The sequence below is a fragment of a genome, unplaced genomic scaffold (genome assembly GCF_019419815.1).
Source record: "Pyrus x bretschneideri cultivar Hongxiangsu unplaced genomic scaffold, Pyrus_bretschneideri_v1 Contig6, whole genome shotgun sequence".
In the NCBI taxonomy this organism is placed as follows: domain Eukaryota; kingdom Viridiplantae; phylum Streptophyta; class Magnoliopsida; order Rosales; family Rosaceae; genus Pyrus; species Pyrus x bretschneideri.
The window spans coordinates 2,211,151-2,225,799 of NW_025999798.1; the positions used below are offsets into that span (position 1 = coordinate 2,211,151).

The window sequence follows — 14,649 nt, forward strand, 5'->3', positions numbered from 1 at the left end:
AACATTTCTTGTAGCTTTACTTCCATCCAGATATTGAAGAGATGCGAACAAGTAGTCGTTTTCGCAAATTGCAAACAAATCTTTCAGCTTTGTTGTGTCCAATAGAAAGAACAAAACACTTAAACACAGATATATAAAAGCAAGTGTCAGGCTGGCTGGAACGAGCTGCCAGCCACCCCGCATCCCAGTGAATTATTAATCACTATAATCCACTGATAAAAAGGATTAGGTGGAGCTAATACCTTAATTAATCAAATCATCCACCCTCTCTTATTCGTACACACACCGACAGCCTCACACAAAACGACGCACACATATTTGTCATCGGAGTTAATATCTGGATGCAATGACCTGCAAGCCTAATTATTTTCCATTGACGTCGATGCGGTTCGGGTCATGCAAAATCATAAATGTACATATTTTTCTAGCTACTGATTTGCATCGGTAGAAAATGACTTGTGGTCCTTTTCGTTCACTGAAATCATTTCTCGGATTGATTGAGATTACTGCTGGCACTACTTTAGTGCTAGTGGATTTCATTTGCAAGTTTAAATTTTAAATTCGACTTACGTTAATGAGTATTTAATTATTATGTCGGACTGATTGTTTGTTCTCTTCTAAAGATAAATGTAAGAATAAACTCACCTCAAAGCGACACCATTAATAATAGTAGCACAATTAAGTATGAAATGCACCCTTTGAGGTGAATCCATGAGATTTTCTACAACCACCTTAACCCTAGACTAAAGATTTGCGTGTTTTGTTGTGTTTGACATAAAAGTAAAAATAATAAAATACATTTGGATCATATAAGCGTTTTCTAAATAGGACATGAGTCATCTCAGGAATCATGTATCATAATCCACCAAATCTATGTATCTGGACCATTAAAATTTGATTCAACGACTAAAGTTATTATAACTTTTAAAATGGGCTCATGTTTGTAACCGTTTGATTAATTTTCAATAGTCTGAATGCATGAATTTAGTAGATTATGATACATGAATCCAGAGATGACCCATGTCCTTCTAAATAAACTCGTGTCATGAATATTTTTAATAAAATTTCAATTAATGTTTATTACCATTCCTCGTAAACATTTTAACATGTTTGTTTGTTGGTGAACAATTTTAGGTGAAAAGTGAAAATCAAAAGGTCTCGTGATTTCATTCATCATGAGTTTGAAAAGAAGAAGAAATAGAAAAAGGCCACGTGGCCACGGCTCTCCGGTAAGTAAGTTTACCATAATGAGAAATGCAACGGTTCCTTTATAAAAGGGCAAAATAGACATAAAAAAGATCAGTTGAACCTAAACTGATATGACACATGGAATTGGACTCAATTGGAAAGTAGCTCAATTTTTTGGACTCAAATCTAAATGCCCCTATATTTTTTTATATAATATTTTATAATATTAACATAAAAATTGATGTTAAATTCTGAAGTAACAAAAAATCTATAAATAATCTTAATTTGAGAGAGTTTCTTAGATCATTTCCAAATGAAATGTCAAATTTTAAACCTACAATTTAAATTTGAAGGCTTACATGCCATTTTGACATCTTTTAAACTTTTGCTCTCTAACCAATAGGTCAAATTTTAAACATAAAATAATAATTCATGTACTTTCTTTGCATTGGAAATGAAAAGAAACAAAAGGATAATGCTTTAAACTAATAAAAAATTAATAAAAAGCATTTAATAAGTAATTAAAAAAAAATCTGAAGGTGTTGTCAAATTTGGCAACAATGAGAAGAGATATCAATGCATGTCATACTACATCAGATTTAACTTCTCAGTTAGAAAACATTAATGATATCTTTTGTTACTATTATTACTGATTTGGACAATTTAACCTCTCATTTGAAGATGCTCTAACAATTCTTTTACCATAATAAACGTGGTCAACAACATCGAGCTTATCGCAAATCGCAAGCGTTTGAATCACCGACAAGTTGACTTCATTTATAATTTAATCCCCAACAAACAAAACAGTGCAGAATGGTAGAAAATTACAAACTTCGAAACAACCATTTGCTACTTAAAATACTAGTTCGCGTAGCGGAGGATCGGGATGGGCTTTGTTCAAGAAACTTGTCTACATCGCTTTCGTTAGTATGTCGGAATTTCAAATTAATAATGTATTTTATATGAAAATAAACATGTAAAAAATAAATTCGTGGTGTTCTGTCCAATAATCCAAAATTATCCGAAGACAAATTTGTACAACTATAATAAGTGACGTTGTATTATTGAACCGCAACGCATACCTTATTCGGAAACCATTCTGTGCAGGTTCTCACTGCAGATGGGTTGTCTTGCATTGTCGCTTTGCACTTGAACTGGACCGACTCCACTAAGTACCGTGCGATTCTTGCGTTGCTCCACTTCAACAACTCTGCAATTTTAGTCTCTTCAGATCTTTCATTCCCTCCACAACAATGGCTTCCCCTCCTTTCTGTTGAAATTCCAGTTTTTCTCTCACTTCGAACTGTAAAATCTTTTCTTGTCACCTCACCTCACCTCACCTTACCAAACCAAGATCTTTCTGCTCATTACCTGCTTCCTTCTTTCTGCAGTATACTGAATTTAACGGCTGGACGTGCGCTCAAGAATTTAGCGGAGTTTAACAGTTGAATCTGAGCCACGGAACAACTTGGACTAACTAGCTTTTCTGGGTTAATCTCATTTTCTTCAAAAAATGAAGAACTTCTGGGTTCCTCTCTGTTTCTTGTTTCTCACTCTATCCATTTCTCCTCCAGTCTCAACCGCTCAGCTCACTCCGACCGAAGTTCGAATCCTCTTCCAAGTGCGGAAGCTTCTCGAATACCCCGAAGCTCTTCGGGGATGGACGAACTGGACCAACTTCTGCTTCCTCCCTCCCTCCCCCTCCCTCACAATCGTCTGTACAAACAACCGCCTAACCGAATTGACTGTCATCGGAAACAAAACTAAAACCTCCCCTCCAAAACAGAGCACTCTGTCCAAATCCTTCTCCATCGACTCTTTCTTCACCATGCTCACCAAGCTCTCCAACCTCAAATCCCTCTCATTGGTCTCCCTCGGCCTGTGGGGCCCGCTTCCGCCGAAGATCAACCGGTTCTGGTCGCTCGAAACGCTCAACCTCAGCTCCAACTCCATCTCCGGCGAGATTCCGGCTTCTCTTGGCTCGATCAAGAATCTCACGAGCATAAATTTGGCTGACAATTTCCTCAACGGAAGCGTTCCGGATCTCGGACCCCTAACATTTCTCCAAGAAATCAACCTCGGAAATAACAAGTTGGGTCCTGGATTTCCCTCGTTGGGAAACAGTATTCAAATCATCGTTCTCAGAAACAACTCCATGAGATCTGAGATTTCGACTGGACTGAATAACTTCGATCAGCTGACGGAACTGGACATCTCCTACAACAGGTTTGTGGGTCCCATACCATCTTTCCTCTTCTCGCTGCCCTCCATTCAATTCATCAATCTCTCCCAGAACCAGCTCACTGGGGCTCTGTCCACCAACGCAACCTGCGGCAAAAACCTCAGAGTTTTAGACATTTCCCAGAATTTGCTGATTGGGAAGCTGCCCACCTGCGTCGGGTCGAACTCGAAGGCGTCAAACAGGACGGTTCTGGATTCGTGGAACTGTTTGTCGAGTGGGAACTCGAAGTACCAGCATCCGTATGCCTTCTGCCACAGGGAAGCTCTGGCCGTGAAGCCGCCGGCTGAAACTGCGGGGAAGAAGGAGGAGAACAGAATAAAGCTGGGTGTGTTGCTGGGTGTGATTGCCGGCATTGTGGGTGTTGCTGGTGGTGTTGGGTTGCTGATTGTGGTGATTGTCAAAAGGGCAGGGGAGAGGAGCACAGAGGATCGATTTGACAGATCCAAGGTGGAGAAAATCTCAGTCAGAAGCTCCCCAAAGCGTAATGTCAATGCAAGTAAGTGGCTGTAGAGTGAAAAGTCTCTGACTTTATTGCCTGAAAAAATTAAATCAAAGTAAAAAGTGATTAATATTTGCATTTGGGTTTTTTAGGGCGTGTGCCCCAGTTGATGAGGCTGCCAACACTCGGGCTCCCCCCGTATCAAGTTTTCACGCTCGAAGAAATCGATGATGCAACAAACAATTTCGACACTGCGAATTTGATCACGGAAGGACCTCAAGGACAGGTATTGCATTGAATTTGAACTTGTTTGTTATTCATTTAGGACAATATCAGTATCACATGGATGCACGTAGGTTATTAAATAAAAGAACGAACGTCATGTACAGTGAATTTCTTTTGAAACGAGATATTGCATTATGCATCATTAACAGGTGTACAAGGGGTGGCTGAGAGATGGTTCACAAGTGCAAGTGAAATGTGTGAAGTTAAAGCAGAAGCAGTTGCCACAAAACTTGAAACGGAGCATGGAAGGCTTGTCAAAGATGAGGCATAAGCATCTGGTCAGCCTTATCGGACACAGCGCTGTCACGTACCAGGACCATCCCACCGCATCTAACACGGTATTTATTGTTCTTGAGAACGTCACCATCGGGTCGCTGATGGACCATCTCACCGGTAAAGAACGGACGTCCTGCACAGAGAAGAACTGTAATTGGATTAACTGAAACACTTCTAATATGCACGGTTTGGTTTTGTAGATTGGAGAAAGAAGGAATGGATGAAATGGCCGCAGAGAATGGCGGTTACCATCGGCATTGCCAGAGGAGTCCAGTTCTTGCACACCGGCGTGGCTCCCGGCATCTTTGGGAACAATTTGAAGATAGAGAACATATTGTTGGATGAGAGTGTTTCTGCTAAAATCAGTAACTACAATCTGCCATTGCCATTTCAGGTGAGAATTGGCAAAAAGTAAACGAGCTTGAAATTTTTGAAAAGAAGGCGAAGTGTTTGTAGTCATTAACAATTGCATTCTCTAATTTGCAGGTTGGTTCGGAGAGTCATCTTCATGGAGAAGGGATTAGTAGTAATTCCCATCTAAGCAGGTATTTACTTTTCTTCATCTTCTTCTGTTCTACCGCGGCGTCTAAGTTTTCTTACGAGAATGGTAAAAACGCAGTGCCGAAGCAGAGAAGGAAGATATTTACCAGTTGGGCATTATTCTACTTCAAGTTCTTACTGGTAGATTGATCAAATCAGCTACCGAATTGGATGAGCTTAGGATTCAGGTAAATCTTATAGAAAAGAGTTCTTCGACCAACATTATCAGTTGTCGCAGGAACTGAACTAATGAAGTGCGTTTCCTTTTCATTTCTAATTAACAGTTCGAAGAGGGCTTGATAGAAGGACGATCGACGCTACGAGAAATAGTAGATTCGTCAATGATTGGGAGTTTTGCGTATCAGTCGCTGAAGACGGCAGTTGAAATCACCGTCAATTGTTTGAGCAGAGATCTAAGCAAGCGTCCTTCCATAGATAACGTTCTTTGGAATTTGCAGTATTCGATTCAAGTTCAGGAGGGGTGGACTAGCAGTGGAAACCTCAGCGCACAAATGTAGTACTTCTTTAGCGGGATTTACAGTTCTACTTGATACTTGTTGGGCAACGTGTCCATACGAATAAATCAAAGTCTATAACATTTCGTGTTTACTGTTTTTCGTTCGCTCAATATTCTAGACTCTATAATCTACGGCGAGCATAAGCAGAACCAAACACGAATGCAAAGGGGCGGACACATCAAACCCAGAAGAAAGTGTACAACCACCATGGATTCATGGTGCACAACTTCGCACGCGATGGTCACGTGACGTTGTTGTGAGAGGCAAATGTACAAGGCAGATGCATATCAACATTTCCTTCAACCCCAGTCTACATGATATGATAGAGCAAAATTAAATGCAGTTTTAGATGGAAGAAAACTGCAAGGCAGGTGGTCCAACGTATTAGATATACGAGGCCTAAACGCCACTGAATAAAAGACCAAGCAAAATATTTCACAAGATAAGAAAGTTGAGTTCTTCACAACACAAATGGTTTTCAAGTTTCAAAGTTATTTAAACAGAGGCCTGATTCAACTGATTTTCGAAAGCTCTCCATCAGGAGTTAACTCTTTAATCGGCAGTCCAACTCTGCTCAACAATCTCGCGGACTCTCCTATTGTATTCGCGCTTGTTCTCGCTAAACATCCGTGCAGCTTCTGAATTTGCTGGAGAGTTTGGGTTTGGATCACACAGCAAAGACTGCAATAAGAAAAAACATATTAGGAAATAAAAGACAAACGTAAATAAAAAGGCCATTAGAAACAGAGTGAACTCCCTCAACAATCTTATATTTCATTCATATATATTGACTAAAAGCCATATATCCACATAAACATATGAATATGTGCATGCGCCTGTAAACGTATGAGAGAAAGTAAAGTTCGGTTGTGTGTTGTTAAAAGAGAGTATAATCAGATAGTTTTGTATTAAAACAATTCCCATGCATATAGTTATGGGAATAATTATGAGAAAATGGAAGTGTGGTTAGATACTGAGATGATTACTAATTTTATGCAACATGAAGCGGTAGCCAAGATCCGAGAGAGGTGCAACAAGAAGCACTTGATTGTCCACATGCTTTTAGAATTCTTGTTCTTTGAAATGAAAGGTGAAGCAGACAGGGACACATGAAAATTCCATGTGGATAGAAGTAATAGACATAATTAGGCATGAGGTGCATGTGCATGCATTGGAAAGAAAACAGAAAAGACGGGATATTTTCTTGGAGGAAGAACTCAAATCAGTACAATCAATGCTTCCTTGCTCTCGTAGTGCTCAAATAAATGCTACAAAACTTAGTATTGGATTGGAGCGAACAAGATGGGGCAGTTAGACCAAATTTGTGTGACGCAAAAGACAGCAACTTATCCTTTCATATATGGTGTTTGAAAAAAAAAAAAAATCCTTATATGGGGTGTGGTCTCTTACAAACATAGCATATGACACATGTAAACAATAGGTTCTCAATAAATCAAAGGATTAGAAGTAACCAAGCAATAAATAGAACATAAACAAATACCTGAATGGAGGTAAGTATAGCTGCTACATCATAGATAGGGCTCCACTGATTCTGTAGGATGTCCAAACAAATGCTTCCATCTGCATAAACTGGAAAGGCGAGACAGACAGAGCTTAAAACTTGAAACAGCCAAAATATTTCCAACTATTTGCATTCTGGTTAACTTGTTAAAACACATTCACAAAAATGAGTGAACAACCAAGGCAACAAGCTGTGAAGGTAAAGATGATCAGTGATTTAATCTCAATTAACACATGTCTGCAAACATAAAAATAAAAAATAAATAAGTGCTTCCATTTCCTCAGCTCCTTTTTCACCCATGAAAAGCTAGTTTGGCTAAGTGAGTGAGTGTATAACGATTAAAAAGAAAAATGAAAGACAGTTTTCTTCCAAAACAAGGTAATGACAGGATATGACGCGTAAGAAAACTAAACCCTGATAAAAGCACAATACCAGAGAACAAACTGTGCTACAATTACATATGCACAAATCCAAGAGGAAACTGAGATAATAGATCCAAACACAATAAACTCCTCTTCTAATTTAAGAACCATCGAAAATAACAATTATTGCAGTTTGTACTTGTATGTGCATACATATGTATCAACTCATGTAAAAACGTAAAACGTGCATGCAGGTATAGGAGTGCAGTTTCCGTTTGAACTTACTATTTGGATGAAACATTCGAGAAACGAAACGCACAGTTGGCGGCTTATTTGGATAGTCCTCTGTGAATTGGAGTGTCAACTTAAACGTACCTGGGAAACACAAAAATATTTTTAAAGATGTAGCTTAAAAGTTACACATGGAAGAAGAGAAATCCAATTGCAACATGATACGAAGTTCATCTCAGTTTTTACCTCCATCCCATGGGGTGTCATCAGGCCTGCAATTCAAACAATGAAGGGCATAAATAAAATTGTACGGGATCTCAGGAAAAACAATCAAACTAAACTGAAATAGGCAACAAAACACAATCTCCTTCGGAGACGTACCCAAATATAACAGCATTCCAAAGCATAATATTGTTGTCTTGAGGGGCACCGCTTATACCAGCAGGAGGATCCTGTTGCAACCTCTTGAAATCCCTCATCAGTCTCTTCCTTGCGGGAGTCGACATCCTCACCGCCTATATATGTTAGGCCAACCAAAGAAATAAAAACACTCAGTCATGGTCGAATACTTTTCCAAACATGGGTGTCGAAAAGTAAACACGCAGGCGTCGTTGGCAGCAAGAAATCAATTCATAACTTGCATCAACAGAGAATTGCAGAAAGTACAACCCAACCAACACGTTAAGGCATTCGAGCAACATAATTGAGGTTAAACAAAAACTTACCTAAAGATTAAACCTAGAAATGAACACAGATTCAAAGACTTCAATCCGAAAAGCTCAAGTAACCTCTAAAATATAAACCAATATCAAATCCCAAATTATGCCATATCCAAATTATTAAACAAAATATAATTGATTCCAATAAATAATTGACTGAATTTTGATGCACCTGAGCTCAAATAAAGTCTAAATCCAACACTAAATGGATCCAATTGCACACAAAATCTTAGTCAACTGGTTGCTATACAAGTTCGAGCTATAAACAAAAACAAAAACCACAACCATGCATAATCAAAATCCAAGATCCATATTCCTATCAGCTAATCACGTCAAGCTAAAATCATTAACGAAAACATATGAAATCACACAAAAATTTAGGGTTTATATTCTTGTATTACAATTAAGAAATTAGATCTTCTACGAAATCAAATTCCACACAGACCACAAATCGGAGGAAAATTCAAATATTGCATCTGTTATAAGATAGCTGAAGAAATAAACCCAGAAATTAAGAAAAACCTGTTAGCCGACGGCGAGAGAATTTGATTCTCAAAGACAGATGTCCAGAACCGCGGGAACGGATGGGAAGATTTGGCAGCTCAGGAGTTTTCCCGCGAAACAAACAGATGGATGTTAAGATAGAGAAAACGGCGTCGGAGGAGGATTTCCACGGTGGCCGGAGGATGAGAGAGAGAGAGAGAGGAGGAGAGAATATTTTTAGGTTAACAGGTTTCTAAGCTGGGATTGATTTGGTTTTATATTTACAGGCAATTAAAAACGCTATTCGAAGTCTCTCAGGTCAGCGCTTATTCTCTCTCTCTCTCTCTCTCTTCCTTGGCGCGTCTTCTTCTCTTTGCCAACTTGCAAAAAGCCAACATGACAATGGGATGTCATCATTCATCAACCATCACCACATCAACTTCATGTATGGTACCATATCATTTTCATGTGTAGCGTAGGGCTATTAAGATATTGGTGTTTATTATATTATCGTACTGTAAATCTTATTATACAATTAAACATAAAGTAGTGGTCGGAATAAGGAAAAGCGGCTCTCCTGAGTCGAAATAAGTTACAGTAACTCAATTTCAATTTATTGTGCAAATTTTGTAGTCACTTTGAAGTTTGTGTTTTTAAGTTAATTTCATGTTAACGATAACCATTCGTGCTGGATTTTTGCAATATATGTGACCCTGTTTGAGCATTGTTATGGGAGGAAGTCGTTGTATTCCAGTGTTGTTGATGAATCCGCTCGTGGATTATGTATTTGACATATGGCTAAAAGCATTGTGACGACTACAAATACAGATTTCTTTTAATAAAAACAAACAATCTAGCATACTTTACTACGGTATAGTAACTTTTTACATTTATTGTTACAATGTTGACATGCTACACTAATAGCCAGTTAGTACCTCGTGTAAAAAAAATTATAGCATTGATCCTTGAATTTTGACCAATTGAAATTTTGATCTTTGAACAAAAAATATGTGAGTATTAATTTATGAACTTGTCTCAATGTGAAGCAATAATTCTTATTAGTAACTTTGTTGCATGACTTATTTGCCCCTTATAACCTTTCATTTTGAACAAAAATTCTAAACAAAGAATGACTATTATTCTACATTGTGACGAAGTATTTTTCCAACGTTAGGCAAAGCGTTTTTCTTTAAAATGTAATGTTTATCAATGACTTGTGCGTGAGAACGCCAAATAAATATAATACGGAAACTAATTTCGTTGTTGGTACCGTGAAACTTCCTCATTCGGAAAACTGTGCTGAAAGTGAATTGGCAAAATTAAATTAGCAAATGCATGAATGTTGGACTAAAATGATGCACCAACCAGTCAACGATACTTCTAGATGTGGACCCCCCATATGCCATTCCTAAATAAACATGCACGTATACGTTACCATTTGAAAGTCCGAATTCTCGTCCTATCTTTTTTATCAGGATTCTGATAATTCATGAATCATATTTGTTTATTGTACATTGTACGATTAAAAATTATTTTAAACATAAACAGTATTCTTTTTGTGATGTATGATTAACAGATACAAATTTACGAATTCCTAAGATCGTCAACAAAAGAATCTAAAGAAGATCCCGTTGATACCATTTGCATTCACAAAGTCACAATATCATTTCTTAATTTTATCAAAGGGTCCAACTAGTCACTTTATGTGTCAAATGTGGTGATCATAAATCTTTAATCCCAAATTTAATCTTTGGTTAAAATGCATAAATCATATGGTGAGTTTATAGTTATGGAGTATGATTTTCTCCCTTTCTAATTCCCTATCTTTTCCTCTTCTCTTCTCACAATTTCTTTTTTTGTCTTTATTTCTCTATAAAAAATTAATATAAAATGCTAACGTGACTGAATTGTAACTATTTAAATAGAAAAGGAAGGTAGTAGAAATAGATTAGGATAGAAGAAAATTCTATTTTGTAAATTATTACTAATAAATCTATGTACGTCAACAAAAAGTTAATAGTGAAAAGTGTGTGAACTATACGACTTCGAGTGCATAGAAACACGGGTTTAAATATTTGAGTTACATGCGTTTTTGAAAAGATTGAAAGCAACTTGATTAGTAGTACCAATGATATCTAGCAGTCTTATCTCTTCACCTCACCTTATATTCTCAGCTACCACTAAAAGTTAAAAAATGAAGATTCTCTTTTCTCAGCCACCCTAATTACTAAAATAACCTTGATGTGTTTTTCCCTTAATATGAAACAAATAAAATGAAACAAAAAAACTGAAGGAAAACTCAAAGATCCTAGGATCTGTACCAGACACGGCTACGACAAACACCACCTTCCCTCCGGAAAGAGATTCTCTCTCTGAATCTTTTCCTCTATAGCTCGCGGATCAAGTGATTAGGGTTCTTAAAATTTGATCTAATGACTCTTGAAATCCAGATCCTTAAAAGTTATAATAATTTTTGTAGTTAGATCAAATTTCAAGAAGCTGGATCACTTGATTTGCAGGCTTTGGAGCAAGAAATTCGGAGATGATCTCTTTCCCTTCCCTTCTAATTTCTGCACCAGACCATGAATGCCCGACAAGGATGGATTCATATTTTCTACTCTCTCTCTCTCTCTCTCTCTCTCTCTATATATATATATATATATATATATATAGACACATGCCTACCTCTATTCTCTCATATATCCATACCCGTTCTTATAAAAAAAACAATCGCATAAAGTGAGGCCTCATCTTTGTCCCTGCAAGGTCTCCCTTTTTTTGGCTGCTCTCAGATGACCGCGTCGTCAAAATTAAGGAGATTTGCACGAAAAAGTTCCAGTATGGAATAGTTGGCAGGAGGAATCTGGTGCACGATTGCAGTTTTATTTGGGCGATTGGATATTTCTTGGTGTCATTGAGTGTTCTTCAGTTTCTTTGTCAACAAAAATGGTTGGGGTGGGTGCTGGCTAGTGACATTAATATTTTTTTTTTTGTAACTTTTTAATTTTTAGATCAAGGTCATTTTGTATGAGGTTAAATTTGTCTATAGAACTTTTATATTAAAGTGAATGGAAAAATAAGCTAATAAGATGGGCATAGCACCTCTCAACTTTTATTGATTGATTATTCTTAGATTTATTTATTTTATTTTTCTTAAAAAGGGGGATAACTAGTAGCAAATCACAGTTGCCCACTTCTTCGGGATTTAGAGAGGCTATGAGGAACTTGACTCTGTATGTGGTCACAGTCAAGCAAACTCAGCTCAGAGTATCGAACCCAAAACTTCTCATATTTTTTGTTTATTGAGGAGCCTCAGTTTGCCCTTACCATTGTGCCACTTGTTGTGATGATTCTTCTTTGATTTATTCAATTATAAAATAAAGATGTGAAAATTATTTCCGAGCTTCTAATTAATAGACTAGTATCAAATTAATAAAAAAGGAGAACGCTTCGGATTCTGCTTTGAGCATGGTGAAAACTCCATTTTCTTCAATCTTGATTCCTCGCACACTAAGTGCTTTAATTATGGTCAATTTCAAGTGATGGCATAAATAAAATTCTTCTGCCATAAAACGATAAGAGAATAGTGGATGATTTTATATAAAGAAAAGTTTTTTGCAGCAATAAGGATTGGCTCAGTTGATAAGGTCTCTATTTTGTGTGTTGCCTAACCAAAGTTTAAATTTTATTGCCAACAACTTTCATTGGTGCGTGATATGTAAATTTCTACGTAAACCCATACAAGTAACAGTTGACAGTTAAGTGTCATGCGTAAGTTCTTCTAACTCGAGGTTGTAGGTATACTTGACACTAATTGGGAGAATAACCAATCTCTCTATAAAGTGGATGAAAAAAATAAGATAACAAGATGGGCATAGCACCTCTCAACTTTTATTGATTGATTCTTTTTCGATTTATTTAATTTTTTTTTCTTAAAAAGGGGGATAACTAGTGAGTAGTGGCAAATTACGGTTATTCATCTCTTCGGGGCCTCTAGATTGTGTATGTGGCCACAGTCAAGCAAACTCACCAGCTCAAAGCATTAAACCCATAACTTCTCACATTTTTTTGTTTATTGAGAATCCACAGTTTGCATTCTTACCACCGTGTCACTTGTTGTGGTTATTCTTCTTTGATTTATTCAATCATAAAATAAAGGTGTGAAAATTATTTCCGAGCTTCTAATTACTAGACTAGTATCAAACCAATAAAACAGGAGGACGCTCTGGAATCTGCTTTGAGCATGGTGAAAACTTCATTTTCTTCAATTTTGATTCCTCGCAAAGTAAGTGCTTTAATTATGGTCAATTTCAAGTGATGGCATAAAGAAAATTATTCTGCCATAAAACGATAAGAGAATAGTGGATAACTTTATAAGAAGAAAAGTTTTTTGCGCCAATAAGGATTGGCTCAGTTGATAAGAAATCTATTTTATTTAGTGTGCCGCCTAACCAAATTTTGAATTTTATTGCCAATAATTTTCGTTGGTGCGTGATATGTAAATTTATACGTAAACTCATATCAGTAACAATTGACAGTTAAGTGTCATACGTAAGTCCTTCTAACTCGAGGCTGCAGATATTTATGTAATGATAACCATTCGTGCTGGATTTTTGCAATTTATGTGACCTTGTTTGAGCGTTATGGCGGGAGAAAGACGTTGTATTCTAGTGTTGTTGATGAATCCGCTCGTGGATTATGTATTTGACATATGGCTAGAAGCATTGTGGGTACTACGAATACAGTTTTCTTTTAATAAAAACAAACAATCTAGCATACTTTACTACGGTATAGTAACTTTTTACATTTATTGTTACGATGTTGACTCAAAGAGCCAATTGGTACCTCGTGTAAAGAAAATTATAGCATTGATCCTTGAACTTTGACCAATTGAAATTTTGATCTTTGAACAAAAAATCTGTTAATATTAATCTATAAACTTGTCTCAATGTGAAGCAATAATTCTTATGAGTGACTCTGTTAAAACTTGCATGACTTATTTGCCCCTTATAACCCTTCATTTTGAACAAAAATTCTAAACAAAGAATGACTATTATTCTACATTGTGACAAAGTATTTTTCCAACATTAGGCAAAAGCGTTTTTCTTTAAAATGTAATGTTTATCAATGACTTGAGCGTGAGAACGCCAAATAAATATAACATGGAAACTAATTTCGTTGTTGGTACCGTGAAACTTCCTCATTTGGAAAGCTGTGCTGATAGTGAATTGGCGAAATTAAATTAGCAAAAGCATGAATTTTGGACTAAAATGATGCACCAACCATGTCAACGATACTTCTAGATGTGGACCCCACATATGCCATTCCTAAATAAACATGCACGTATACGTTACCATTTGAGAATCCGAATTCTCGTCGTATCCTTTTTGTGAGGATTATGAATTATATTTGTTCATCGTATATTGTACGATAAAAAATTATTTTAAATATTTTTATTTAAAATTAAATATAAACAGTACTTGACAAAAACAAAACTAATCACACGATACATGATGAACGAATACAAATTTACGAATTCTTAAGATCGTCAACAAAAGAATCCAAAGAAGATCATGTTGGTAACATTTGCATTCACAAAGTCACAATATCATTTCTTAATTTTATCAAATGGGTCCAACTAGTCACTTTATGTGTCAAATGTGGTAATCATTAATCCCAAATTGAATCTTTGGTTAAAATGCATAAATCATATGGTGAGTTTATAGTTATGGTTAATGATTTTCCCCCTTCCTAATTCCTTCTCTTTTCCTCTTCTCTTCTCACAATTTATTTTTTTGTCTTTATTTATCTATAAAACAATTAATATAAAATACTAACATGATT

General features: G+C 36.5%; 2 protein-coding genes across 3 annotated transcripts; one reads left to right on the forward strand and one right to left on the reverse strand.

The window, feature by feature from the left end:
• The first annotated feature begins 2,292 nt into the window (after positions 1-2,292).
• LOC103950857 (probable LRR receptor-like serine/threonine-protein kinase At1g14390) lies at positions 2,293-5,579 on the forward strand. The gene is made up of 7 exons (XM_009362103.3): positions 2,293-3,926; positions 4,022-4,155; positions 4,304-4,547; positions 4,631-4,824; positions 4,917-4,975; positions 5,050-5,158; positions 5,255-5,579. The coding sequence occupies exons 1-7, from the start codon at positions 2,702-2,704 to the stop codon at positions 5,486-5,488; spliced, it is 2,199 nt and encodes a 732-aa protein (XP_009360378.2). The 5' UTR covers positions 2,293-2,701; the 3' UTR covers positions 5,489-5,579.
• A 281-nt stretch (positions 5,580-5,860) lies between these two features.
• On the reverse strand, positions 5,861-9,033 carry LOC125471324 (ubiquitin-conjugating enzyme E2 2). Of its 2 annotated transcripts, XM_048571636.1 has the most exons (7): positions 8,845-9,033; positions 7,985-8,118; positions 7,850-7,875; positions 7,658-7,747; positions 6,990-7,078; positions 6,479-6,564; positions 5,861-6,169 (listed from the first exon to the last, which is right to left on the reverse strand). In XM_048571636.1, exons 2-7 carry the CDS (start codon positions 8,107-8,109, stop codon positions 6,001-6,003), a joined length of 585 nt encoding a protein of 194 aa, XP_048427593.1. In that variant the 5' UTR covers positions 8,110-8,118; positions 8,845-9,033; the 3' UTR covers positions 5,861-6,000. The 2 variants fall into 2 exon arrangements, with proteins under 2 accessions (XP_048427593.1, XP_048427594.1); XM_048571637.1 differs by lacking the exon at positions 6,479-6,564 and having other exon boundaries at positions 8,845-9,031.
• Between the last annotated feature and the right edge of the window lie 5,616 nt (positions 9,034-14,649).

Excerpts from the sequence above, each read along its gene's own strand:
- LOC103950857 (XM_009362103.3), top strand. The coding sequence starts at position 2,702 with ATGAAGAACTTCTGGGTTCCTCTCTGTTTCTTGTTTCTCACTCTATCC. Across the intron at positions 4,548-4,630 it reads GCTGATGGACCATCTCACCG|ATTGGAGAAAGAAGGAATGG; the intron begins GTAAAGAACGGA and ends TTGGTTTTGTAG. Across the intron at positions 4,825-4,916 it reads ATCTGCCATTGCCATTTCAG|GTTGGTTCGGAGAGTCATCT; the intron begins GTGAGAATTGGC and ends TCTAATTTGCAG.
- LOC125471324 (XM_048571636.1), bottom strand. The coding sequence starts at position 8,109 with ATGTCGACTCCCGCAAGGAAGAGACTGATGAGGGATTTCAAGAGGTTG. Across the intron at positions 7,748-7,849 it reads TGACACCCCATGGGATGGAG|GTACGTTTAAGTTGACACTC; the intron begins GTAAAAACTGAG and ends TGTGTTTCCCAG. Across the intron at positions 6,170-6,478 it reads ACCGCTTCATGTTGCATAAA|TCTTTGCTGTGTGATCCAAA; the intron begins ATTAGTAATCAT and ends TTCTTATTGCAG.